The 27,182-nt window shown below is 41.5% G+C and overlaps 2 protein-coding genes across 5 annotated transcripts in view; one reads left to right on the forward strand and one right to left on the reverse strand.

Moving 5' to 3' along the window:
- Window positions 1-17,178, forward strand: part of IGSF9 (immunoglobulin superfamily member 9) — a 55,816-nt gene extending 38,638 nt beyond the window's left edge. For 2 of the 3 annotated variants that reach the window (XM_075192263.1, XM_075192262.1), the window contains exons 16-21: window positions 874-958; window positions 3,555-3,728; window positions 6,608-6,653; window positions 7,445-8,998; window positions 9,718-9,863; window positions 11,962-17,178. In XM_075192263.1, the coding sequence (XP_075048364.1) occupies window positions 874-958; window positions 3,555-3,728; window positions 6,608-6,653; window positions 7,445-8,998; window positions 9,718-9,863; window positions 11,962-12,182 (2,226 nt within the window). In that variant the 3' untranslated portion in view covers window positions 12,183-17,178. The remainder of the gene's footprint in view (window positions 1-873; window positions 959-3,554; window positions 3,729-6,607; window positions 6,654-7,444; window positions 8,999-9,717; window positions 9,864-11,961) is intronic. The other variant, XM_075192261.1, reaches the window with a different exon arrangement.
- PRUNE1 (prune exopolyphosphatase 1) overlaps window positions 1-27,182 on the reverse strand; it is a 260,920-nt gene that overhangs the window by 129,174 nt on the left and 104,564 nt on the right. The gene's annotated exons all lie outside the window — the stretch shown is intronic.

A 27,182-nucleotide genomic window follows, 5' to 3' on the forward strand; every position in this document is an offset into this window, starting at 1 on the left:
TTTGATACACAATACATGAGCTGGTCATTGCCAGTCTGTGGAATCCTCAGAAGTAGAAAGGACACACGAGTGTTGTCAGTTGTAATGCGCTAGACTCAACAGTGCAGGCCTGGCCAACCTGCTGTTCTCCAGGTGTTGTGAAACTACAAGTCCCAGCATGCCCTGCAAGCTATCGCCTGGCTATCTAGCAGCAAAGCATTCTTGGGCTTGTACTTTCACAACACCTGGGGCCTGTTTCATTAAGGATCTTAACTTGAGAAAAGTCTTATTTTAGTCTCCTGGACAAAACCATGTTACAATGCAAGAGGTGCAAATTAGTTTTCTGTTTTGCACGTAAGTTAAATACTGACTGTTTTTTAATGTAGCACACAAATATCAACTTTAAATTTCAGTGTACAAATACGCTATCAAGTATTTGTGCGCTACATGAAAAAACAGTCAGTATTTAACTTACGTGCAAAACAGAATACTAATTTGCACCCCTTGCATTGTAACATGGTTTTGTCCAGGAGACTGAAATAAGAAGTTTCTCAAGTTAAGATCCTTAATGAATCAGGCCCCTGGAGAGCCACTGCTTGGCTAGACTTGCAATAAAGGTTTTTCTATACCTAACTCCAAAGTATAAGCATTCTTTCCAAGATAAGCGATCTGGAAATGAAATGAGCTAAAAGCTCAACCTTGTGTAGTATCATCTTCATCCTCTGGGGGCTGCATTGACAATCTGCTGCTCCGTGCAACCCTGCAGAGGGTTTTTCAGAACACCATATATTTCCACCCCTTCTGTTTCCAGATTGCTCAACTTGTGAGAGAACAGGGTAACACGTGTGATCTGTGAGATGATGAAACACAAAGCTCGATCTGTTTCTCTTTCAGGACGCCCTGTACGAGTTCCGCCTGGTGGCGTTCGCTGGAGATTACATCAGCGAGCCCAGTAACTCTGTAAATATCTCCACAGCAGGTGAGTGAGTTGTAATGCTATTGAAATAGTTAAATTGCCCTAATAGAATCTGACACTAGATGGCAGCACAGCCATCAACAAAAAGTCAGTCTACATTGAGGATATCTACCATGTATTGTATAAAAAAAAAGTCTCGGTTGCACAAGGCAAAAGCGTTAATGTCACATGATTAATTTTGCCGCTGTGTAATAATTTGTGCCGCAAGATGCCACCATTTGCAAGTTAGCCGTCTAACCAAAGGATTAGGGAGGTTTAGGGTGTGTTCTTAGAGCTTCCAATCAAATTGCAACCAGGTGACCATCTGCATGCATAAATTGCTAAAACAAGGTTTCCTATTGTGGGCATGAATTTAAAATGAGGGCATTGTTTCCTCATATTAGGCACTTAAGATAAAATGAATATGTATTTATGCTAAACTTTCCTGGTGCCTTATGTCAGAAGAATAAGCCTATGTAAAACTTATTCCGCATTTGTCTGTGTGTGAGCCGGAGAATTCGGCTGACCCGTGTCTAGTGAGTATGTAAAGATAGAAGTCTGAAATATTGTTGCAAGACAGTTAACAGCGCTGCGGAACAAATGCTCAATCGGAGAATATGAATGTAAAAAAAAGTGTGTAATAATGTAACACATCTGTGAACTGATTCCTATGTCGTATTTGTCTCTCTTTGTAGTAATTGTATAATCTAGGTCATCTGCAATAAATATACAGAATTTATTATTTACTGCCAAGAATCTGTCTACTTATAAACACTTCACATCTAAAGTCAAACCAACTGAAGATGTAAAATTATTTTCTTAAGTTTAAGTACGGCGATTTAGTGTAATCTATTCCCATTTTGCTGCCAACTCTGCCCTATCCTTTATGCGTCTTTATAATATTTTGGATTACACAATTAAGTATTTTCACAAGAGGATTCTGGGTAATGAAACTACAGTAAACTCCATATATGACATTACTATTATAGTGCCATACTAAACTCATTATACATACAGGGCCTGATTCACGTAGGAACGCAAAGTGAACGCAGTCTGCGTTTTTAAAAGTGAATAGAATTGCACGCACGTACCCCTGTATTCAAGTGCAAGAGAATCTCAAGAAACGTTACCATTTGAATACGAGTATAAGTATGCTCTGGCTATACGATACTGTCACGGTTTGGTATTTTGGACTCTGGATCTGTTCATAGATGTTGTGGGAACAGATCCTCGGGGAGTGAGAATATGGTAATACACTGGTAAGTGGTAATGATAGTCTGAGGTTCAAATAGATGCCAGATGCAGGATAAAAGTACAATCAGAGGTTTAATGATGACTGGATGAATATACAGGAAAGTCTATATAATTTATTATATATATATATATATATATATATATATATATATATATATATATATATATATATATATATATATATATATATATATATACACACACACACACACACTAGGAGCGTAGTACAAGGTGGGCGGAGCCACCGGCAATATCATATGCAATATGAACAATCAGCATATAATTGGATATGGTTTTGAATGCACAGTCCAGCAATAAGGTGGAAAGAATAAGGCAGCAGGTATACGGTATCACAGTTGAGCAGCCCACATCAGAGGAGAGATTAACTGGCCAGGTAGCAGTATATGCACAATAGATGCAGCAGAAATCAGGAACCAAATAATGCCTTAATGCTTTCAATAATACATGAACAGTTCAGCCAGAGAAAAGAACAACAAGCAGCTTGATGATAAGACCTGTGGAGTGTCACACAGCAGAGATAGTTGCAGCATGAGCTGAATAGTCTGTGGAGTAGTACACAGCAGAGACAGTTGCAGTTTGATCTGTATGGTCTTTAACAGCAACACAGCAAGGCACTGACGATCCAAGTGAGAGCTCACAGAGTAGGTAGGAACCTAATCAGACTGGTAAAATGATCAACAGGCCCAGAGGAAAGGACGGAAGTGCCTTTTCAAGTCTGGAGCCAACGCAGGAGCCAACGCAGGAACCAATAGGAATCTTAATTAGAAGTAGCCAGGTAATCAGTCTGCACCTGTGCGGATCAGAACTTGGAGCTTTGAAGTCTGTTAATGAGACACCTGTGAGTGTCTCAGTCTTTGTCTGTGGAAGCCAAATGAGCAGCGTGTGACAGATACTTTCTTGGGAAAGGGACCATGATATGCAAACTACATTTTATTAGATTTAAAAGTAGTTGAGATTTTTTGGAAAAGTGGAGCTAAAACTAAATAACATGTTTTAGAGGAGGGTGAGCTGTGGTAAATTCCTTGCTCCTAAATGTCATCACATCTCTTTATTCATAAAAACCTCAGTAATTTAGCTTGCTGCACACTACCATATATCTGTGAAAATCTGCACCACATCCCAGTCACTGATATGAGTGAAATCAACATGCATTAGAATTGTAAATCGGATACAGTGAGTACACAATACCCCAAAAATACTATTAGATACTAGAAATTCTCAACTAAACAGGCCCTTTAACTCCGTATCCCTATTGCTAAATAATTAGTTGTGTGTGAAGAGATAAACTATTAATAGTGTATTAATAGAGATGGCTATTAATCTCTTGTACCACACTCTTATACAGGCATGAAAGTGTATCCATCACATACAGAGATCCCGGAGGACCAGCAGAAATCGCTGCTCGCTGGCGTTGTCGGGGGTGTCTGCTTCCTTACCCTGGCAATTATCCTCAGCACCATAGTGGCCTGCTTGATGAACCGGCGCCGGATCAGACGTCGACGCAAGCGGAGACAGCAAGGTAGGGTGGAAGGACGGCGGTCTACCTAGCTAGAAGTATCATGGCTTTGGAGATATGTCCATTTAACGAGATATAGGGAGAATAACAGCAAGGTATGGATGGAGATTTATATCTGCCTAGCTAATTACAAGATGAGTGACCGTAAAGAACGATGGGACAGTAGGCTATGGTTGTGGAGATACGTCTACCTAGCAAGGTACAAGGTGTGTGATACCAAGGACTGGTTGTGGAGATATGTCTACCTAGCTGGGTACAAGGTGTGTGATAACAAGGACTGGTTGTGGATATATGTCTACCTATCTGGGTACAAGGTGTGTGATAACAGGGACTGGTTGTGGAGATATGTCTACCTAGCTGGGTACAAGGTGTGTGATAACGAGGACTGGTTGTGGAGATATGTCTACCTAGCTGGGTACAATGTGTGTGATCACGAGGACTGGTTGTGGAGACATATGTCTACCTAGCTGGGTACAAGGTGTGTGATCACGAGGACTGGTTGTGGAGACATATGTCTACCTAGCTGGGTACAAGGTGTGTGATAACAAGGACTGGTTGTGGAGACATATGTCTACCTAGCTGGGTACAAGGTGTGTGATAACAAGGACTGGTTGTGGAGACATATGTCTACCTAGCTGGGTACAAGGTGTGTGATAACAAGGACTGGTTGTGGAGACATATGTCTACCTAGCTGGATACAAGGTGTGTGATAACAGGGACTGGTTGTGGAGATATGTCTACCTATCTGGGTACAAGGTGTGTGATAACGAGGACTGGTTGTGGAGATATGTCTACCTAGCTGGATACAAGGTGTGTGTGATAACGAGGACTGGTTGTGGAGATATGTCTACCTAGCTGGGTACAAGGTGTGTGATCACGAGGACTGGTTGTGGAGACATATGTCTACCTAGCTGGGTACAAGGTGTGTGATAACAGGGACTGGTTGTGGAAATATGTCTACTTGGCTGGATACAAGGTGTGTGATAACGAGGATTGGTTGTGGAGATATGTCTACCTAGCTGGATACAAGGTGTGTGATAACAGGGACTGGTTGTGGATATGTCTACCTAGCTGGGTACAAGGTGTGTGATAACAAGGACTGGTTGCGGAGATATGTCTATGTAGCTGGGTACAAAGTATGTGATAACAAGGACTGGCTGTGGAAAAATGTGTATGTAGCTGGTAAGAGAACCAGTTGGAGGCATATCCGTTATACACAGGATGTGTTACCTCATCTTATCAGGGTTCACTATTTACCACTGGAACTTTGTTGAGGTAGAAGAAATGAGTGGATGACGTAATGCTCCTTCCACTGTCCTCCCAAAATATCCCAGGCGAGAGATTCGATAGCTACAGCCCTATTCTCATGGAATCTGCTTACGTAAAAGCAGACTGCAAAAAAATTATTTGAACACACATCCTGAGGAAAGACAAATATTTAGTTATTCAGATATGCGAGGTATCTCATTGTTTTACTGCAGAATATACAGTCCTTGTCTTCAGATTAAAGGTTCCATTCCAGTCATTCCATTAATCCACTGTTGTAGATAGCGAGAGATGCATGAATGTGGTGTCCCCACCGTGATGTATTGTGCCCCATTCATCAGCTCCACCTAAACATTGTATTATTTTTTTTGTACATTGGAGTTAGTTAGCCTAGGGCGGGGTCCATATTTCTTGTCTTTGTTGTGTTCGTTGTGTCCTCTACAGCATACCAACGTCACTCTTTGGCTCTGCTTGTGTGTTCACGCTGCATGCCGTCATGCCGCTAAACATGTAGGAACATTGACTATCAGCAGATCCGGAGCGTGAAGGTCCACAGATGGGACGTCAATGCTCCTTATATACCCATTCCATGCCACGCAGATACTGGTTCATTATCTTACTTGAGATGACCGTCTTTAAAGGCACGAAGCTTCAGTACCAGATCAGTTTTAAGGCAGAGGTTCCTGAGATGGATTATTTTGTTCTCCATGTGAACAAAACATTTCGAATGTTGAGATGCAGAATTTGGCATATTTTCAATGTTCTTGACTAGTACCAAATGGTCTTTCATCAATTACATTGTAATAGTGCATTTTCAAACATACATTATTTCCAAGCCATGTTTTATACTTTAAAATCCTTTGCGAAGCAGTTGCTTATAGTATAAATAGAGTAGCTGAAAGGAAGGATATATTCTTTCAAAATACTTATAGGATCCACCAGTGCATTGAGGGACAAAGAAACTCAACGGCCAAACCTTGACTCATTTTTTTTCTAAATAATTCTGTTAGTAAGGCTTCTATACACAGTCGTTCTGGCTGTTTGGTACAACTAGAGCAGTGCGCATTTGTGTGACCAATACGGCAGCTGAATATCCAGATCATTGCCATTTGAACAACTGAATCACAATTCATGCAAGGACTCTTGTACTTTTCCACCGAATGATGACCACATGGGTGAAGTTTTTAAACTTTTTTGCCATACCCATGGTCCAATCCGACCCGTTTTGGTTTGGATTTTGATCTGATTAAGACAAGACCTCACGTGATAGAATAGTTAATCAATTTGGTGGAGTTGAGCAAATTGACAAACCAAAATAGCACCACTTGCCCCCGAACATTAGTCCTCTTGGAGAGCCTTATTCAATATCCGCAGTCGAAAGCTCTTTATTGAAGCTTCATAGACAGTACATAATACAGTTAATGGCGTTGTATGTGTGCCCTATATATTTTAATTTGGAGGCGTATATTCACTAGGACTTGTGTTAGAGCCATACGTAGGTTGGCTTATGTTCTGTCAGTGTAGAAGATGACAAGTAGGATCACTAGATAAACAGGTCACCTTGGCTTGAGTTATTCTCCTCATTTGATCCCTGTTGTGTTCTCATAACCTTCCAGATACGCCAATGGTCTTCTCCCAACCCAAGAAAGCCTCTCCTTCACAGTAAGTGTCTTCATGCTCATCTGTCACTTCCTGTTCACCCATTTCACGCTCTCCGTCTTTAGCTTTTATCATCGGTGTCTTGGCTTAATGTATTTGGCTCCAACCACTGATTTGGTCAATGGCTAGCAGATCACACCTTAGTGTAGACATGTTGTGGTTGTAAGAGGCCTCTGTGTAAGTTTACTGTGTTGTGTCCTCATGATCATACATTTCCCTCACAACTACACAGACCTTAATGTTGATCTATAGTAGGGTTATGGTAAATTTGAAACCCTCCCCCCCACCTCAACATTTTTACCTGGCTTCAAATCATGTAAAATAACAAAAGTTTTCATTGTCTGCAAAAACCCAATTGTCTCTCGGGATGGTTGTTAACAACAAATTGGTTATCTGGTAACAATGGGGGACGTTTATGAAAATTGGTAAAGGGGTAACTTCGAAGAAGGTTCTGTAACCCATAGCGACCAATCAGAACTAAACGCCTCATTGGTTGCTTTTTCTTACGACACTTTTTTTTCCCCACAGTTACTTGTGCAACGGTAAACCATCCTGGTCCTGTTTTCAGGCTTCACGGACCTAGAAAAGAATTTGAAATGACGTGGCTCATGTCACTGATTAAATCATTCCATCCCTAAACTATAGATGTGAACATATAATTTTTTATATTGTCGGATTTTAATGATTTAGATATAGAACACATTAGTCATTAGCTGGAAATGTACCTTTTAGAGACATTTCACCTTATTACTTTACCAAAACTTTTCTTATATGACCTTTTTCTTGTTTCTCAGAAATTCTAATGGTTCTAGCAGTCCCGAGAGTCTCATGAGGCTCAAGCTTCACGTGTCACCGTATGAAAGCTTCCGGAGGTCTCTACATATGGGAGAGAAGACGGTGAATAACCTTGGTGTGAGCCATGGAAGTAGCACCAGCGGCAAATACACCATTTACGAGAGTCATGTTGGAGAGTGTGTTCCATTAGAGCGTATAAGCCGCGGCCCCGACGGACGTTTTGTGGTGGAGACGCAGGCACGGCCAACCAGAGGGAGCATCAGGGGCTTCCCTTATGTGACAGAGACTGATCTCTATCCAGAATTCAATGCCAGGGACTCATCAGATCTCAGCCAATGTTCACAGGCCAAAACATACTTGCAGGTTTGCCAACTACCCGAGAGGCCCATAGATTCCTGGAGGGATGAAGTGAAGATGAGACCGAAGGCCACAGGTCAGGCCCGAAAGGAAGCAAGAGATTCTGGGTATCGCCAAGGGAGGTATTTTGGCTGTAGTAGCAGCCCCTTGGATGAAGCCAAGCCCTTTCGAATTGCAGACATTAGTCCTGTGACATCCTCTGTGACACTCCCATACGGGCAGGTAGAAGAGGCAAGATGTGGAGATTCAGCTGAAATAGAAGGAGATTGTGAGAGGACTATTTCTACACTCCGAGAATCGGAGCATGACTGTTTCTCCTCATTGAATACAGTAATTAGAGCACCTTCTATGCTGTCACATAAACCTCTTGTTTTCAATGACCAAGGAAGCCAACTGAGACATAGCTTGTCAACTCAGAGTGGAATTCTCCAGTACCTCAGTCTACCTTTCTTTAAGGAGATGAGTGTGGACGGGGACTGGCCAGTGGACGAAGAGGCTCAGACCAGGACTTCACAGCCTAGTTCTTCACAGTCTGAGGAAAAAGAAACCCCTAATAACATGCATTTGGATGATAGGACTTTAATGGATGTTGATGGAACAAGTGGGGCTCGAAAAGAGGACTCTCCATGTGCCCCACACAATTTGTTGTCTCTTGACTACATTAACTGTAAACAAGAGCAGTCTGTGCCTGTCAAGTCTTTTCTGAAACCCCCGGAGCCTAATTTGGGACCTGCAAAAGCAATCTTGCCTGGTAGTCTACTGTGGACTCAACCACCAGAGAATACTGAACGTTTAAAAGTAGGGCAAAGAGCACACTGGGGACATGGGAATCTCCCCATGGACAGTAGAGTTCAGCAACATATTCCTTCTCATTTTGAGTGTCATTTAAAGGACCAGCCTCTCTCGGTATTCACAGACTTCCAGGCCCTGGAAAAACAGCGACCACCGGTAGACAAATCCCTCTTTTTACATGGCTCAGAGAAGGTGATGCGGAGCAGTCTTACCAGCCAGAGCAGCGGCAGAGGGAGTGTGTCCTTCCTCAGGCCCCCCTCTCTGGCTCAGTCTGTGGGGGGAAGCTACCTCAACTCACCCTTAGGTGAAACATCTAGTTGGTACAGCGGAGGAGGGTCCCAAGGTTCTAGCGCTGAAGACTATAGACACAGAAAGGACTCATTATTGGCCACTATAAGCAATAGGTGAGTACAGCTAATAATCCGCTATACACATGGGAACACTCATTCCAGTGAATGAGTAGTTTAGAGGGTTGGTCTGGAAAGGCTTTGGGTTGTTTATATAAGTAAGAGGCCAACATTACAGCTGAAGATACAAACTCAAGAATTCAACTTGTGGGAAGCCTGTTTAGATCTTGTTAAATCTCTTCAGTGCAGGATATGGATTAATGGCTTCTCTTGCGTACTGCTTGGAGGGTCCCCAAATTGTGCTCCCATTAGGGTTAAAGTGAGGTGGGTTCAAAGGTTTCTAAGCCCAATCCACTATAAAATATACTGTAACAGCTCTGTACTGGTCCTTATTTTACAACCGTGCACCCCAAACCACCGGTTTACTAATGTGGATACAGGAGAGGTGCACTGTTATGGTGTTCTCCAAAGCACCTACAACAGAAGCCATTCAATTTAGGTTCTCGTCTGAAGGCTTCATCAACCCACTTCACTATGACCGTAATGGGCGCATGGTTTGCTTAGCACCCAAAAACATTCAGAATTTTACCACCCAAAACCATTTCAGATGGCTTCCTATGTTTTTATCTATATCCAGATATTTAAAAAAAGTGAACACAAATGAATGGCACGATAATGTCCCTTTTCCAATGTTGGAGATAGGAACATGGGTAGTTTTGGTTCTTTGTAGCATGCTACTTGCAGCATACTCGCGTTTTACTGATGGTATTCTCTAGGAGGAACACATCTGTGGATGAGAACTATGAATGGGACTCTGATTTTACCCTGGAAGCGGACCTCATGGACGCCCTGCAGGTCTATCGCAGCAGTAATGGAGGCCGGCCCATCTCCACCATCCACACAGGGGAAGTGGAACGACAAAGTGAGTTGTATTTTCAACAGTTTCCTAGGTTACATAGGGTTTGACAGGAGATAGGAACAACAGGCTTGTGTTGTCTGCCTCTTACAGCATGGTTGAAAATGTTATTATAGGTTTTAGCTGTGTTGATCCAGAAAAAGGCAAGGAGATTAAAATGAGACGTCCCATTCAAGGAGATATCAGTTTGTCCTCACCAGGGGGAGGTTCAATTTTGTTGCCTAATCGAATTTCCTAATACAGTTATAGAACTCCTTTGTCTCACTCATTTCTTATTGATAGTCTTTTTATGTATTTATTTCTACTTTTTGAGAATCCCTGCCGCATCTACTTGGGAGACTGTCTTTGCTTTACCCCATTCCCCCTTGTCTTCTATGGGGGGGAGGGCTTGTTTTGTCCCAATATTGCCTTTGCAGTTTAAATTGTGATTAAGGGAACGTCTGTATGGGCTGCTGGAGTGTTTAAACAAATATAACTGATTGTAAATGTATTACTTCACCAAGACTTGGCAGCTATAAACCTGAGAGGGTTTTCTGTAAGACAGACCTAAGAGCCGAGAACAAGTGGTTCTGAGGCAACGATGGCAAATATTAGCCCTCTCTCTCTTCTTGCTGGGTCCGCCACCGCTGCCATTAACACCATCATGTGACTGTACTTCTAACAATGTCAGGCTGAGTTAAAATGATGTAAGCTGCTGATTCCTGACCATATGTCCGTGTGACAGAACAGAGGGAGTCCTCTGTGTATTAGTAGAACATTGCTCGGCTACAGATATTTAGTCTTTGTTAACAAGAGGCCTTCTCTACGCTGCTTCTATAAATGGAACCCTTGAGCTCTCCCGTGTGGGACATTAAGGGCCACTGGCTGAGGATTCCAGGAAGCTGAGTAGGGGGCCTGCCAGGAAATCCTGAACGGGGATCTGTACGTTCCCACAAGAGAGGAACAGATTTGGTGACAGCTGAGACAGAGAAATCAACCAGAGATTCTGTGTGATTCAGTGCTAAGATGTCCGGCACGTGTAGCTGAATTTACCCCTAAATGAGAATCACATGATAAATGATGAGCGGCGGGGATCGATTGTGAGGACGAGGCTTTGACGGCTGTAGCTAAATTTACTGGGGACTAGTAAAATTATTGTAAAATTTTCACCTGTCTGTAAGAACATTGAGGGATAGAGTTACTAAAAGTTCTAAAATAAAAAAGTGGAGGTGTTGCCCATAGTAACCAATCAGATTCTAGCTCTCAATTTATAGAAAATACCTCCCATCTGCCTGACTTTTGCAGGATAGTAATAGATGGTAAGTTATAGTCACCTTCCCTGTACTTTGCTATAATAACCATAGGGGTCTGCAATGAAAACAAACCCTGTTTATAAATAGGGTATATTTACTTTGTTAGAAGCAACAATTTTGGAGAGTGTCCTCGGTTCCTCGGTTTCTGAGTTAATATCAGTACTCAGGATTCACGTGAGTTAATCTACCTCAGTTCTAGAGAAACGTGGACTTATTCCCCCAGGCCCCGGGCTTCGAACACAATGAGAAGAGACAACATCTCAAAGGACTCATAAGAAAAACATCAGCTTATTGTGGTGCGATGTAATTACAGTAATCACCGCTCAGGGACACGGTACCTCCCTCCTGCCGAGAGTGGGCGGCTGAGAAACTTTCCATCCCCTCATGTAGCCAGCTGCAAGCTTTCCAGTCCATTCAATTAATCTGCATTTATCTCCTCCGATCAAGGTAGATTGCTTGGAAGTGGCAATTGTTTGCAAGTTTGGGCTTGAGTCTAGGGTCTACATGATGGGCAGAGCTGTTAGGCAGCATTTCAGACAATCAGTTTATCTTGCAATTAAAATATATTGTGTGCAGTGCATGTGAAAAAAACAAGAGTACTCCCATGTTTCAAGAGTTATCTGTCCATAATGCATAAATTGGTAAAGTTGAGTAAGACAGCTACCATTCTTCAGTTTGGCCACTGGAGGCAGATTATTTTTTTTTTGTGGTCAACCAAGAGTTTAGCTCTGGCATTGTTTTGGTCTACTTGAAACATTTGTGGATTTACAGCCATTTTATTGCCTGCTAAACTCTTTGTTATTTTCTTGCAGGTGTAAAGCTTCCTTCTGAGGCAGCTCCATGCCCGGCTGGATCGGGATCAGTGGACGCCCTGGATAACCATTACCCGCAGGCTTTGTCCAGCCCGGAAGAGCGCTGCGCGGCCTTAAAGGAGGAGTTTTTAGAATACCAGAGGCGCAGACGGGCTGCACAGAAGGTGCACACAAGGAGCAAGAACTACGAAGAGTGTTTTGAGCAAGCGACACTGTTTTGACCCCATCGCGGTACCTTGGACTGGAATATATATATATATATTATCCAACAAGACCAGAAGGGACACTGTTACTGTAGGCATTATCAGGTGTATTTTATTCACTATCCTGTGTTCAGCATCAGGTTTACCAATACCTGCCAATTATACATCAGGGTTATCCTGTTAGCCAATCAAATACTTTTTTCTAAAATCTCCATTATGCGAATTATTTGAACTCCAACCATCCTATTTCCTGCATAAAAAAAGATAACCGTAGTATGCTGGTGAATCCCATTATTCACTTAGGTTTTTTTTTAAGAGAAGCTTAACCTCAAGTTTGTTAAGTTTTGAAAATGTAGCTACGACTAGTTTACTCTTAAACTCTTCGGAGATAATGTATTGTGTAGCTTCGGTTCCCAAGTTAAACATAAATAAAATAGCTTTATTTTTGTATGGTAATGTGAGAAAGCAGGACAGTCAGTTACAAAATGTAGATCCCCTAGAAAAGACATATAGAAATTAAGAAGTGTGTATATATGTATGTATATATATATATATATATATATATATATATATATATATTAGTGGTCGGCATGTTTACATATATAAAGAAAATCACACATTCCCAAATGGAAAGTTGGGACAAATTTAGACCAAGTTCCCAATTTTTGCTCAAACCAGGTATTAATTTTATTATACCACTGTCCTGTGAAAATTGGGACTGTTGTGAAATATTAAATTAGAAAAAGTTTGCTGGAGAGCCGCCACCTTCCTATGTCTGCCTTGGTTCTGTTACTAGAGTGAAAGAAGATATAGTGACAGCTCTGACCCTGTGAAGCGGTACTTGATATCTCTCTTTGCCACTTTTGCCAGGAGTACCGGAGCTCTTCCTATACCTCCGTGTGGAATCGGCTGCTTTAGATGCAGTCTCAGGCAGAGCCGCAGAAGTCTCAGGCAGAGCCGCTGTGTAGATTTCTTGGAATGTGGCCTGTGACAGCTCCGTACATGTCGAGTGAAAGAAATTAGTAGTGACCTTGGTACAGAAGACTTTTTCCGAGGGGGGGGGGGGGTTCCCAGGGGAGACAGACGGCAGCTGAAACCTTTCATCCTTTTCCTCCTTAGTTCTCCGCTTGACACAAAATTGGCCGGTTTCCCCAATTTTGTCCACTCTTTATTTTTTTAACTGTTCTTTTTCAGTATAACATCTTCACTGCCAGTGTTTCTTCTTTTATTTATAATATAGCAACTTATTAGCGTCTTTTGTTTTATAGGGTCACTAAGCCGAAAATGCAAGTTGGTTTATATAAAAGAGCTCCTAATAACATTTACATTTCAGGTAAGGGTGGACTTAGTGGGGGAAATACTGTTCTATGCAGAATAAACTTATCAGCTGCTATATACCAAGAGCATCAGGAAGTTTGTGCACGAACTTCGGGAGTCCATAGCTACGCCTTTGTAACATCACAACAGCGCCTACCGGACTTTTACTATGCCACCGCTACATGAAGACCCTCGTTGCCTGTACATTTAATTAGGTGGTCGATTGAATGAGACCTATCTTAGTATTACGCTTCGATACTTATAATTTCAAACACATTCAGTTCAGGTTTGTTATGGGAGCTTTACATGTATACTATAGGATGCTTTTTCACGTCGGACCAACTAGTATTAGAGGTTTAGTGGCATTTTGACACTTACTGCTGGTTGTACTGCCGTGGTGGGGTCAGACCTAATCCAAGCAGTGCTAAGCTCGGAAACATTACTGCAGCAATTTAACACGAGACGTTCCAATTTCCCAGGTTTTTCCAAAGTCAGATTTGTAGCGCTAAATCATTAATGGGACGTCTTCTTGGCAAAACTTTCCAACTGCGGTCATGTGACCTTTTCACAAACATGAATGTTGGAAGGATTTGTATTCAGTGACGATGTCATGACCATAATGGTCAGTGTATTAAACAGGTTCCATATAGTACAGGATATAGACTTTGCCTCCTCTGCGCAATCTCCTAGCAGGCTGTAGTTCTATTCAAGACTATGAAGAGATCATCTAGTTTCCATTACTAAATCATGTTTGGAGGAGGCGACGGCAAATTTACTAGTTCCTAAATATTGGTGCCAACCACAAACCAGCTGCTTCCAATTTTTGTAAGCAACAGGTATAGTTTAAGGGTGGTGTAAATTAAGGCGCCTTACACTTTAGAGCTTATCCAGCTAAAACAGCGTTAGTATTCATAGCATTCAGTCACTCCCAAGGTGGTAGAAAATGCCCCCTTCACTTCAACCTAAGCTTCACTGGTAATGTGTAAAAGGAGAGGACAGTGGCACTGGAGTCATGGGTATAAGTCTGACCAGTGTTTGCGTGGGTTTCCTCCGGGCACTCCGGTCTTCTCCCACTTTTCAAAGACCTAATGGTCTATTCAATTACCCGGAGCCTGCACACAAGTGGTGAATATTTATATTTTGCTCTGGAATTAGTTGAGAGAACCATTTTAGTCCGTTCTGGATTTCATGAAAATCGTGGTCAAATGCATTTTCAGCTAGGGGAACGCAGTTTGGCACAGGGTTTTATCTGCCGGTAAATCGCAGGATCCCTTCTAATAGCTTGGAGCAATGATTTATGTGTCACAATAGTGTTTTTGCAGAAAATCCGAGTGGGTGTGAATTGTCAAAACAATCTGCAAATGAAATTGCATGCTCAGCTCATCTCTGAAGTATACAGTTCAGTTTTGCTGATTTATGAAAGGGTGATGAGATTTAATGCAAGTGTACCCTGGAAAATGTTCCACTTTATAAATCTAAGCCAAGTGTTGGGGACAGCCTGGTTCACGGTGTCAGGTGATGCTGTGGTGATAAGTCTTATGGTTAATAGTAAAATGAAGGTTGTGCTACTTAGAACTGTTATCTATTTTTTTTATTTGCTGCAGATAATATTAAAAGATTGCAAACTGCAATTGTATCCTCTTTATGTAATATTTTCTCCATTGTGTAGGTCCTCACCCACATGTTCCTTTTTCTAGCAGTCCTTTCCTACACTGAATCATTTCCCAGTCCTTAACCTTATCGACATATTTCTCACCGGCCCTTCTCCTTGTAGACTTGTCTCTCTCACAGGCCCTTCTCCTTGTAGACTTGTCTCTCTCACAGGCCCTTCTCCTTGTAGACTTGTCTCTCTCACAGGCCCTTCTCCTTGTAGACTTGTCTCTCTCACCGGCCCTTCTCCTTGTAGACTTGTCTCTCTCACAGGCCCTTCTCCTTGTAGACTTGTCTCTCTCACAGGCCCTTCTCCTTGTAGACTTGTCTCTCTCCCGGCCCTTCTCCTTGTAGACTTGTCTCTCTCACAGGCCCTTCTCCTTGTAGACTTGTCTCTCTCCCGGCCCTTCTCCTTGTAGACTTGTCTCTCTCACCGGCCCTTCTCCTTGTAGACTTGTCTCTCTCACCGGCCCTTCTCCTTGTAGACTTGTCTCTCTCCCGGCCCTTCTCCTTGTAGACTTGTCTCTCTCCCGGCCCTTCTCCTTGTAGACTTGTCTCTCTCCCGGCCCTTCTCCTTGTAGACTTGTCTCTCTCACAGGTCCTTCTCCTTGTAGACTTGTCTCTCTCACAGGTCCTTCTCCTTGTAGACTTGTCTCTCTCCCGGCCCTTCTCCTTGTAGACTTGTCTCTCTCCCGGCCCTTCTCCTTGTAGACTTGTCTCTCTCCCGGCCCTTCTCCTTGTAGACTTGTCTCTCTCCCGGCCCTTCTCCTTGTAGACTTGTCTCTCTCCCGGCCCTTCTCCTTGTAGACTTGTCTCTCTCTCTCTGCACTTCTCCTTATAGACTTGTCTCTCTCTCTCGGCACTTCTCCTTGTAGACTTGTCTCTCTCTCGGCCGGCACTTCTCCTTGTAGACTTGTCTCTCTCTCGGCCGGCCCTGCTCCTTGTAGACTTGTCTCTCTCTCGGCCGGCCCTGCTCCTTGTAGACTTGTCTCTCTCCCGGCTCTGCTCCTTGTAGACTTGTCTCTCTCCCGGCTCTGCTCCTTGTAGACTTGTCTCTCTCTCGGCCGGCCCTGCTCCTTGTAGACTTGTCTCTCTCTCGGCCGGCCCTGCTCCTTGTAGACTTGTCTCTCTCCCGGCCCTTCTCCTTGTAGACTTGTCTCTCTCACCGGCACTTCTCCTTGTAGACTTATTGCTCTACCAGGGGCAATACTAGCTTGTCAAAAGCATGCAAGGCCCAGCCACAACACGTGTAGCTGTGTCTACCAAGGACACAGTAGAAAATGAATGAAATTAGTAAAGCAAATATATTGCTTTATTATAACTGTACTGTAGCCAAATATAAAATGCGTTGTTAGTAATAAATGGAGAAATTATAATAATTGAAAATGACAAATTTCCATGCTTGAGAGTCAGGGCTTGGGTCCCCAGTGGCAGGGTGCAAAAGGGCCCCTGTACTTCATTCCTATTGTTACTCAATCGTTATGGTCATCTCATGGTCGTTGTCGCCCATATCACTGCTATTTCTCCTTGCTTCCTGTTTGGGGTATATAATTTCTATATGTTTCTCCTACTCGGGACATTCCTTGTAAACATGCCGATAGTTACTTACATGTTTTACACAACATTCCTTTAAATCTAGGGAATAAATCCTGACGTCTAAAATGGCACAAGCCCAAAGAAAAGAAATTGGGGGAAGCCACTCCTTTTACTCGTTACCTTCCCTCAATTTTGTTTTCTCTCTTTTTCTTTTTTTAATGAAATGACAAAAGTTTTTAGCATTTTCTGTATAGAGGGAAATGTTAATAAAAATAAAACGAAAACTTGTTTTTTTTTAAACTGAAGTTGACATCCTATCTGGTACCAATGAGAATTTTCTGGTATTGTACAAAATGCAATGTATGTATAGAGAAATACAAGATATTTTTATAGGACAAATTTTTTTGCTATTTTGGGAAATTTCTGTGGTTATGAAAAAAAATCATTAAAGAAGTAAACTTTAAGAAAACAGTATTGTGTCCAGTTTCATTGCTGTTTATGTTGTCCTCCTCAAGGTTTTACTAATACGTGGGCATTAAATTAGACTCGCCCAACCTGTCGTTACATAGCGTTTTGTGTGTTTGCTAATTACTGAAAGCCCATTCTCACATACATATTAAGTACATATTGTCAAAGAAGACAACCTATAAGTTAACATGTTACATGTTTTCATAGCTCTGGGGAACTATGCATTAATGAGTGGGAAACGCCCATATACTGGCAGCAGCATGCTCACTGAGCTCCTGTGAAACATCCGGTGACATCATCAAACATCAGGAAGTCTAACAGTTACCACTAATGGCTACTGATTGGCTCTAAATGATCACATTATAGTAAACGGAGATTGCACGGCCCACAGGACTGCCATCACCATAAGATAATTTTGTTAATACATATTCAAGAAAATGCCAATCTTCTCTTATAGAAGTTCCAGACCCAAAATATAAGTTGCCTCATACAAAAGAGATACTAATAACATTGACACACTTTAAAATAAATTTAAGATCTGTAAAGGTGTAATTTTGACATTTATATATTGGTGAATGTTATTAAGTATCGCACCTTGCATTTTTAGTTTTAGGGGTCCTTTTAAGATTAATATGTTATATCAGTGCTGTTAAGGCTTCATATTGTAAGGCTTTTACAACGACTGAAGAAAGAAAAAAAAGTCCCGATCAGCATGCTGATTCATGTGTACACAATATGGGGTAAATGTATCAAGCTGAGAGTTTTTTTGGCGTGTTTGAAAAACCAGTCAGATTCTAGCAATCATTTATTTAGTACATTCTACAAAATGATACCTAGAATCTGATTGGTTGCTATAGGCAACATCTCCACTTTTCAAACCCGCCAGAAAACTCTCAGCTTGATACATTTACCCCCATTAACCATACTTGCCTACTTTCTCATCGCGCTTTCCGGGAGAGAGGCGTGCCTGGAGGGTGGGAGGGGCGGGGCGCGGCCAAACGTGTAATTTTGGCTCTGCCCCCGTGACGGAAATGCCGTTTTGTCACAGGGGCGGGGCCAAAATGATGAGATTCACCGCAAATCGCGTCATTTTGGGGTGCCAGCAGTGGGATGCGGGAGATTTGCCAGCTCTCCCGGGAGTCCATGAGACTGACCCGAATTTCGGGAGTCTCCCGGACATTCTGAGAGAATTGGCAAGTATGCTATACATATTTTACAAGATTTACTGTCAGATCTGTGCTCTTCATCTGTCATAACCATCGGCTGAAAAGATGGTGACTCTGCACACTCCATAGAGATCTATGGACACTGGCGGTGCAGAGTGCTTACACACTGCAGAATTGGAACGACATCAAGATTTTTAGTCCAGTTTAAAAATCAAAAGAAACGATATGATGAGCTTTGGAGCGATAATAGTTCATCGTTGGAGCGTACACACTAATGTCATATCGGGCCAAACGGTCGTTTATCGTGTGATTGCCCCGATAATTGGCTGATGTCACTGTAGTGCATACCCAGCCTAAGTTATCTCATGGTTGCTTGTCATGGGATGTTCAGTAGACACAAAAGTGGATATTCAATAAGAGTGAAGGAATCTAAAAGTTTTTTGTTAAAATATATTTAATATTATAATAAACCTCATTTATTTAGGATGTAAGGATGCCTTTTTTTGTCATTTCTTTATTCCTCAAATTAGCTTTTCACAACACTTTTGGAGAATTTCCTTCGTTTGTAATTCCATCAGAAAAAAAAAGGACAAAAACAAATGGAATACAAAAACATGAATTCTATAAAAGTGACTTATTATTGTACCACTAATTGAGCCACGGTCAGTTAGGTCTGCAACAAAAGGAGAATACTTTTATTGAAATTTTTTTTTTCTCCATTGTTACTCAGATTGAACACAGCTAATATGAGATATGTTAAGTTCTGGCAGGTTTCTGAACTTTATATGCTTTTTGTAGCTCAAAGGGTTGTCTAGTTTCTGTCAAAAGTATGTTAACCCTTTAGGGCTGACCTATAGTGATGAGAATCAGGGGTATACCAATAGAAATTACTGTGTACCCCCATTCCCAGGAACACGGTGCATTTGAGATTCCTAGTCCTCATCATTCTGAAGGGAATTCTGCGCAATGATGTCATCACATAGCACATTAAAATATCTCTGGCTTTCTACAATAACACTATAAAAGTTCAGTTTATTACAGTATGTCATGAAGCTGCCCGGCGCTATAAAACAGATAGTGGCTCAGTTTAAATGTAAAATGTTGATAACACAGGCTCGACTTACTGGTGTTACAAAATGCTAATAAAGACGTTTTAATGGGTAACGGGATTTATCCTGTTTATATGTCGCCAAAGTAACGTAAAACAAGAAAGTGCTTCCTCATTGATAGGAATGAAGAACCAGTACCAGCTCAGCAAATTCATTTATAAATAATTATAAATATATAGGGAGATCATAGTAATAAAGCCTTGTGCTCTGACCCCACCGTCCAGCTGTGGTCCCAGAATGCTGTGCGCGCGGCCTGGCGTTCTGTAGCGCTCAATTTAAACTTGGTCAGAAGAATAAAGTACGATGGTGGAGATGAAAGGAGGTTAACGGCGGAAGACGAGGGGTTAATGATCAATGGATGAATAGTTGAACTTAAAAAAAAAAAAAAAGTCTAAATCGGTGGGCGCCTACCCTACTGAAATGTGCTGCCCACGCCGGTGAACAGGGCTCGATTACGTGACTGGAAAATATTTTCTTGTTTAAAAATGACGTGGAACGGGGTCAAATTGTGTAAATCATCTTAATTGTTATATTAATGAACCATAATACTAGAATGTTTTCATTTCTTTACCAATGAGGCCAAAATAAATTACATAAATATTCAGAAATCCAGTGTACCATACAATAAACACAAGGAAAAAATTGCCTGCTTTCTTTATATATATAATATATATATATATATATATATATATATATATATAAAATCAAATATGGTAACAGCTTCGATAGGATCATTATAGGACCTTGGGACAGTTTTGGGGACAGACACACTGCGATATTGGTTTTATTACCCCATATGGGCGTCCGTGGCTAGCTTTAATATAATATCAGGACTGACTGACATTTCTCACTTCCTGTCAGTACATTTACTGACTGATGCACGTTACACTGTAATTGGTCATTTGTCTGCTTGTGACTGGCCTTTCAGCAGTAAGAGGAATAAAATGCTTCCTCTGACTAGTCTCCCCTCCGTGCCCCCCCTCTTCCCCTGCCAGAAGCAATATATAGGAAGCGTTTACTTGTGACAGGTACCAGGCCCTGGAAACCGAGTCTGTCTGAGGAGGCTCAGTAGTTATTCCGCCTGTCTGGAGGCTGACGTGGTAGAACCCCCCCTTCTCCTCTTCTCTCATCTCACAGTTTTGGCTTATACTGCCTCATCAGAAAGACATGTATTTCCTCTCTTCCCATATTTGGGCATATTCAGGTCTCTGGCGTCACCAGGCCCGACCAGCCCTCCAGCCAGCAGAGAGGGGGGGGAGTGAATGACTGAGCAAGAGGAGGAGGGCAGGGAGAGGACAGGTGCTGTCTGAGGCACAGATTGTACCTCATGAATGAGAGGGACATCACTACATATCATCTATGCCAGCGATGGGCAACAGGCGGCCTTCTGACCCGCCTTCACCTGCAGCCACCAGTCCCTTCCTGATTTAGTGTTCAATTTGTTTGTTATAGCTTGTTTCAAATGCCTGCTGATATGTTATTACAGATAGGTGTCTCTTTCTTTGATTTAATGTATTCTTTTACCTTATCACTGAGATTAAGAGCGATGTGCGGCCCTTTTGAAGGTCAGAGGGCCGCCCCCCTCGTATCTGGTTGTCTATTACTATTACACCTAGACACAAAGGACTGTCCTTTCCCATGGAGCTTAGCATTCCTCCAGGGGACACTTCCTGATGTCAGCTGGAACGGGTTCTGTCCACAAATAACTCGCTATGAAACTAGACATAGAATGGTCTCTTGTGGTCATGCCGGCAGCCCAGTCTGACCCCCTGGAAATTATTTAAACGCCCCCCCTTTCCCCTGTAACTTAGTGTCAGGTAGGGAATGATTCTCTGAGCAGTCATGAGAGGGAAATATATAAAGCTGCAAAGTTTCTGTATTCCCTCCCGCCTAAAAAATTAATAATAAGCCGCTGTTTTCGTTTTTATTTACCATTTTTGTCTGCTTTTTTTTATTTCAAATTGCTTTTACACAATAACAGCAGCAGAAAATCTTCAATGTAGTTTTTGGTATCATTACAAGAGAGGTTTTGATGGCCTTTTCCGTGCAACGTAAACCCACAGGGGGAGATTCAATTCAATACGAGTTGTCTTGGAAAAGTCCGCTGAGACGCGTTGCCTCAAATCTCTGCTCATTTTCCATCACCACTCATGGAGGTGCGCAGAAAAATGAGCAGAGATTCCTTACCGTTATAGGCGGCAATATGCTCATCCTCTCTGTCTCGAGCTGAATTAAATCTGCCTTAAAGAGTCCTTTATAGCATAAGACAAGAAAAATAAGCATGTGCTCTATGAGATGTATATTAGTAATGAAATAAATCAAATCTTTGTTATTAACTCATTTAAACATGATAAATCCTCCCCGATTACATGGACACCAGCAAAATATTTAAAACCAAATAAAAAATTAATTCAATAGTGCGTTTCTGCAATAACTGCGAATATATATGAAATAAAATTGCAGTATAAACTGCAACGCCTTCATTGCCTGTGCTGATCTATTGTTAATATTGGTGCCAATAATAACCTTGTAGCTCCAAGGCTCCATATATCAATATAACAAGTATTCTATATATTCCAGAGGTCAGAAACCACAGATGGACTTCTTATAAAATCCGTGTGAAAGTATAAGTAGTAGAATCCACCAATATACGCCTCAGAACAGGTCTGGTCCTTAAGTCAGATATATGTGTATATATATATATATATATATATATATATATATATATATACTGAAATAATATTCAATTGCTTCTCCCTGAAGTCACTGAATGCAATTGGTAACAGTACATATCTCTAATATCAATCACATTCAAACATGGCATCCACAGATGTTGATTTAGCTAGCTCTTGTGCCTGTAATGGCTATATACCCTACTTTAAAATGCAGTCATTCAGTTCATGAATACATCATACTATTGAAGTGCAAAACACACAATGAGGCAAAATGCTGACGCGCGTTTCACTACTGTGGCTTTTGTCAAGGCAAAGGAAATAAGCTACATTAGCGAAACGCGTGTCGGGTTTTGCTTTTTTGTCTGAATTAATTATTTAGTGTCTATGGTTGCACCTCCCAGAGACAACAGATGCTGGGTGGATAGAAATAACTGAAAGCAATATTCCATGGATGTTGGATACTTAGTGCAGTCGGGACAAAACCACCTTTTCCAAAGAGTGCTTTAGTAATAAGAATTTGGTGATTGAGGGGTCTCTGTACAAGCGTTGGTACAGTAGTGTGACATAACGATCCATTGATCTTATTAAAGTCATTTCATCGTTTACCAATAATCATTGTCTGTGCGATTTATGTGGTTCCAAAGCACAAAGCAATTTATTGGCAAAAGCAATAACAATTAAATAAACAAGTACAGCCGATACAAATGCCGCACCCTGCTGGATCCAGCATACAGTCATTCAATCCTGGAGTCTGTGGTCAAAAATACTGCAAGCTGATTGTAGTAGACAATATATATACATTTGATGTTACAGTGAATACAATACAGATGACTTGGCATGCTTCCATAGGTTCAGGCTCCAGGACAGTCCAGTATAATATAGTCCATAGATCAGTTCAAATGACACCCTCCAAGGGTGGGGGTCAGCTCTCCAAAGGTGGGGGCCAGCTCTCCGATCAGATGCATACAGATCTTCCCGCCAAAGGCTAGTTCAAACTGGTCTATTTACATTATAGACACAATACCATTCTGATCACTAACTCCCTATATTCCATAACTACCAAACACGAGGTGCGATCTTATAGCTGATGGAACCGGATGACTGAGGATAAATAGGGGATTAGAATGACACCAAACATGATATGTTTCCTGTAACCTGAACCTTAGCTCTCACTGAAGTACATATAACCTTATAATATTTACCTATAAACTCAATAACATCTGTTCATAAAAACCCATGGATTGGAACTATTATAAAATGAGCTATGTACAAGTGAATGTGTAAGTGTATGCGTGCATTATTTATTGTGCAATTGCGCTATGACACGTGGCATACTGATCGCAATCACACGGCAAAACAATATTAATCAATATACTTTCATGCAATTATTTGACTTTGATAGTCTATATACACACAGATAGCAATGCAATAACCGGCTTAGAGAGAGCCCACCGGTGATACTTCTTATTGCCTTAACCAGGTAACCAGCATGACAGCTCCAGAATACCCACAGAAATTACATTCTTTGTACAATAATTTCAGTTTTTAACTGAACATTTATAAAAAATAAAACACCAATACAGTGTAAATAAATCCTGTTTATAAAAACAGACTGTATATTCCAATTAAAATTTACGCGTCCAAGACACAAGAAGAGTATCGTGACTCGTGCAAGGATACAATTTGCTGAGACTGGGACTCGAACCAGCGTCTCCAGCATGGCACACATAGCCTTTGTCAACAACTTGCACTCTTTGTCACAGAGCCACAGCTACAGCCGGGTTGTTCAGCTGGTTTGTAGAGTACATATTCACAACCGGGAAGCTGGGGACTGTGACGTCTACAGTCCAGAAGAGTATAACTCTGAGTCAGTAACAGGTGACGTCTCAACATACAATGTTGGAAGTCTTCAGAACAACTATGATGATGAGGATTATAATGAGATTAACACTGACTCTCTGTGCAATGAAGACTGTGCTATGGGGTAGTTTTATCTGGCTATAATGGAGTGTTGTGTTTGGACTAAAGAGCCTAATCATTCAGGGTTTGTTAACAGTTTGCATTACAATATAATTGCTGCATATTTTCAAAACAGGACCCAAACTTTCCAGAAGCCAGCTAGAATTGAACAAATCTGCAAGAACAGTTTTGAGAGAACGGCAGTGTGTCTAAATTTGAATGTTGGAGAATACTCCTGAATAATCAAATTCAGGAGTATTCTACATGCCTATATTGGGGGGAGGGGGGCGCTATGGCTGTAATAGGCTAGGGCGGCCAGAACCCTTAATCGGGCTCTGATAGACGAACACAGTATACAGGTATACAAGAGAAATGGGTGTAAGGTGCTAAGTGGCAACACCTTAGGAAGAAAGACTCAGGCATCAGCAACAGAGCTTTGCTAAGCAGCTAAATGAATCTATCCATGCCTTCATTAGTTATCATCACATTTATATCTAATTCTCCATTGACTGTTGACTCTCAGTTTTGGAGACAATTTTCCGACACAGGCACTAAATAAATTCATGATTTTGCTGCATATGTGGTTGATCTGTTTTTTATAGCACTCCCTACTGTAAGTCTTAGATGCAATTTTAATGACTGCCATGGGGGATTAAAGAAGAAAAGTGCAAATTTTGCTTACCATTAATTCCCATTCCTCTAAATACTCCATGCCATCAAAGTTTTTTTGTCAGTTTTCCCTTTATACCCCTCCTCTTCCTGTCATTACTGCAATAAAAAAGCCCCCCTTGACAGTCTTTGAATCCCTCTGTAGCAGACCGCATCACACCCCACACTCCTTATCGAGTATTTACAAACTCTTAATCGAGTTCCGCTTTAGATCTCCCCCGAAATTTCTCTTGGAGTGGTAAAAGGGATCTAGGAATAGAATTAAGAGAGACTGATTGGTCGAAAATTTTCCAAGCAATCCATGCTTGCTCACCTAATGTCTCAATATTAGAGACCCACTTTAAGGTTCTCACCAGGTGGTACAGATGCCCGGTACATCTTGCAAAAATGTTTCGCGGACTGTCTAGTGTCTGCTGGAGGTGTGGGTTGGGATCAGGTTCCTTATTACATATCTGGTGGGACTGTCCCATATTACGACCCTATTGGTCGCAGGTTATAGACATCACACGGAAGTTGCTTGGACAAGCTATTCCCGACACCCCGGAGTATTGGCTCCTCAATAAAGTAGATATGCCTATTTCCTGCTTTAAAAAATCTCTATTAAAATTTGTGATATCAGCCGCCAAGGCAGTCATACCTGTGAGATGGAAAACAACCACGCCACCAAATATCCGGGACTGGATTAGGAGATTAGAATATTACAGGTCCATGGACGAATTATATTTGTCAGATAAAGACTCTTTTGTAACATATTATACTATATGGGGACCTTGGGTAAAATTTATAGATTCACCAGAGTTTGCGGCCTTGGGTTCATCCACCTGATCCATCTATCTTTAGGTACAAGGTTGTATCAAACGCTTCTGATTGTTGGATTAGGCTTTGTCATATACCTACGCTATATACGCTGTAGACCTTTTACTTTGAAGACTTACATCATGTCATCCCCCATTCTTCCCTTTTGTTTCCTCTGTGTCCTCTCCCCCCTGTCTGTCTTTGTGCCAGGTTAACAATAGCCTCCTTCCTTGGCTGGGAACGTATATTCTCATTGATACATTCAATTCTTTTTTGACTTAGAGTTATGTTGTTATGATGTTATAATCTCTTTATCACCCGCCATCCAAAACGAATATTGCTGAAAGTACATTTATATAACCTGTATTTGTTGTTAAATCTCAATAAAAACTTATTATTTTTTTTTAAAAAAAAAAAAAGCCCCCCTTGGCAGGGGTCCTCTCTCTGGACTGGACTTGAAGTTCCTTAGGACCTCTGGCAGCTTTTAATGGATCTCTGACAGCTTACTCTCTGGCAATGACAGATTTCTCTCTAGAATTGGTGATTCTGGCAGTTCTTTCTAGAAACATAGCAGCTCTCCCTGTTAGATGGCAGCTCTAGCCTTAAGACTGGCAGCTTTCTCTGTAAGATTTACAGTTCTCTCTGGAGAATTTGAAGCCCTTTTCATCAACTCTTGTCTCAGTATGATGGCATTATGTTTTCTGTCTTCACCTTTCACTGCAGTGCTTATTTACACAGTACTTACACCCCCAGCGACATCTCATCTCTCTGGCAGACTTAATGGACTCATGGACTCAGCTGTGCTGTTCCCCTCCTTCCATTGGCTGCACGTCATGGGGTGGTGGTCCCATCAATGTCTGTGCCTACCTCTTCTCTGGCCGCATCTCCTCTGTTCTCCTCCTTCTTCCTCTGCTGTTGCCCCACGTTTGGCAGTCTCTGACCACATTTGCTCCTCCTCCACTTCTTTTGCATAATGAGAAGCAAAGTCTGCAGCACCCGTGGCAGAGTTAAACGGCCCCCAGCCAGTGTACTATTCTATGGGAGCCAACCACTGATACTACACGTCAGCTTTACCAGGTAGTCAAAATGACAGCTCCCGATCACACACAGAAATTACATACTTTGCACAAAAATAACTGCTTTTTACTGAACATTTATAAAAGATTTAAACAGAAAAACACAATAAAATGTAAATAAACCTTGCTTAAAAACATAGGACATATTTTTTAATTAAAATGTACACGTACAAGACACAAAAAGAATGTTGTGACTCGTGCAAGGATACAATTTGCTGAGACTGGGACTCAAACCGGCGTCTCCAGCATGGCATGCATTGCCGTTATCAACAACTTGCACTCTTGGTCACTGAGCCACTGCTAGTGCTGAGTTGTTAAGCTGGTTTGTAGAGTACATATTCACAACAGGGAAGCTGAGGACTGTGACGTCTACAATCCATTTAAAGGGGTAAAACAAATTGCAATACTGCCGGAGGCTGCACATTCCTTTAATGAGAGGACATATAACTAGGTATATAGGGTTCACGTAGCAAATACATTACAATTAGATAATATATTGTTTAAGTTTAAGTGCGTTCATACTTGGAGTTATATAAAGTCTAAACAGGAAGTATCAGTGTTCTAGGTAGTTTTATTCAGAATAAAACATAGTAATTAT

The sequence above is a fragment of the Mixophyes fleayi genome, chromosome 12, assembly GCF_038048845.1.
Source record: "Mixophyes fleayi isolate aMixFle1 chromosome 12, aMixFle1.hap1, whole genome shotgun sequence".
NCBI classification, from domain to species: Eukaryota; Metazoa; Chordata; class Amphibia; order Anura; family Limnodynastidae; genus Mixophyes; species Mixophyes fleayi.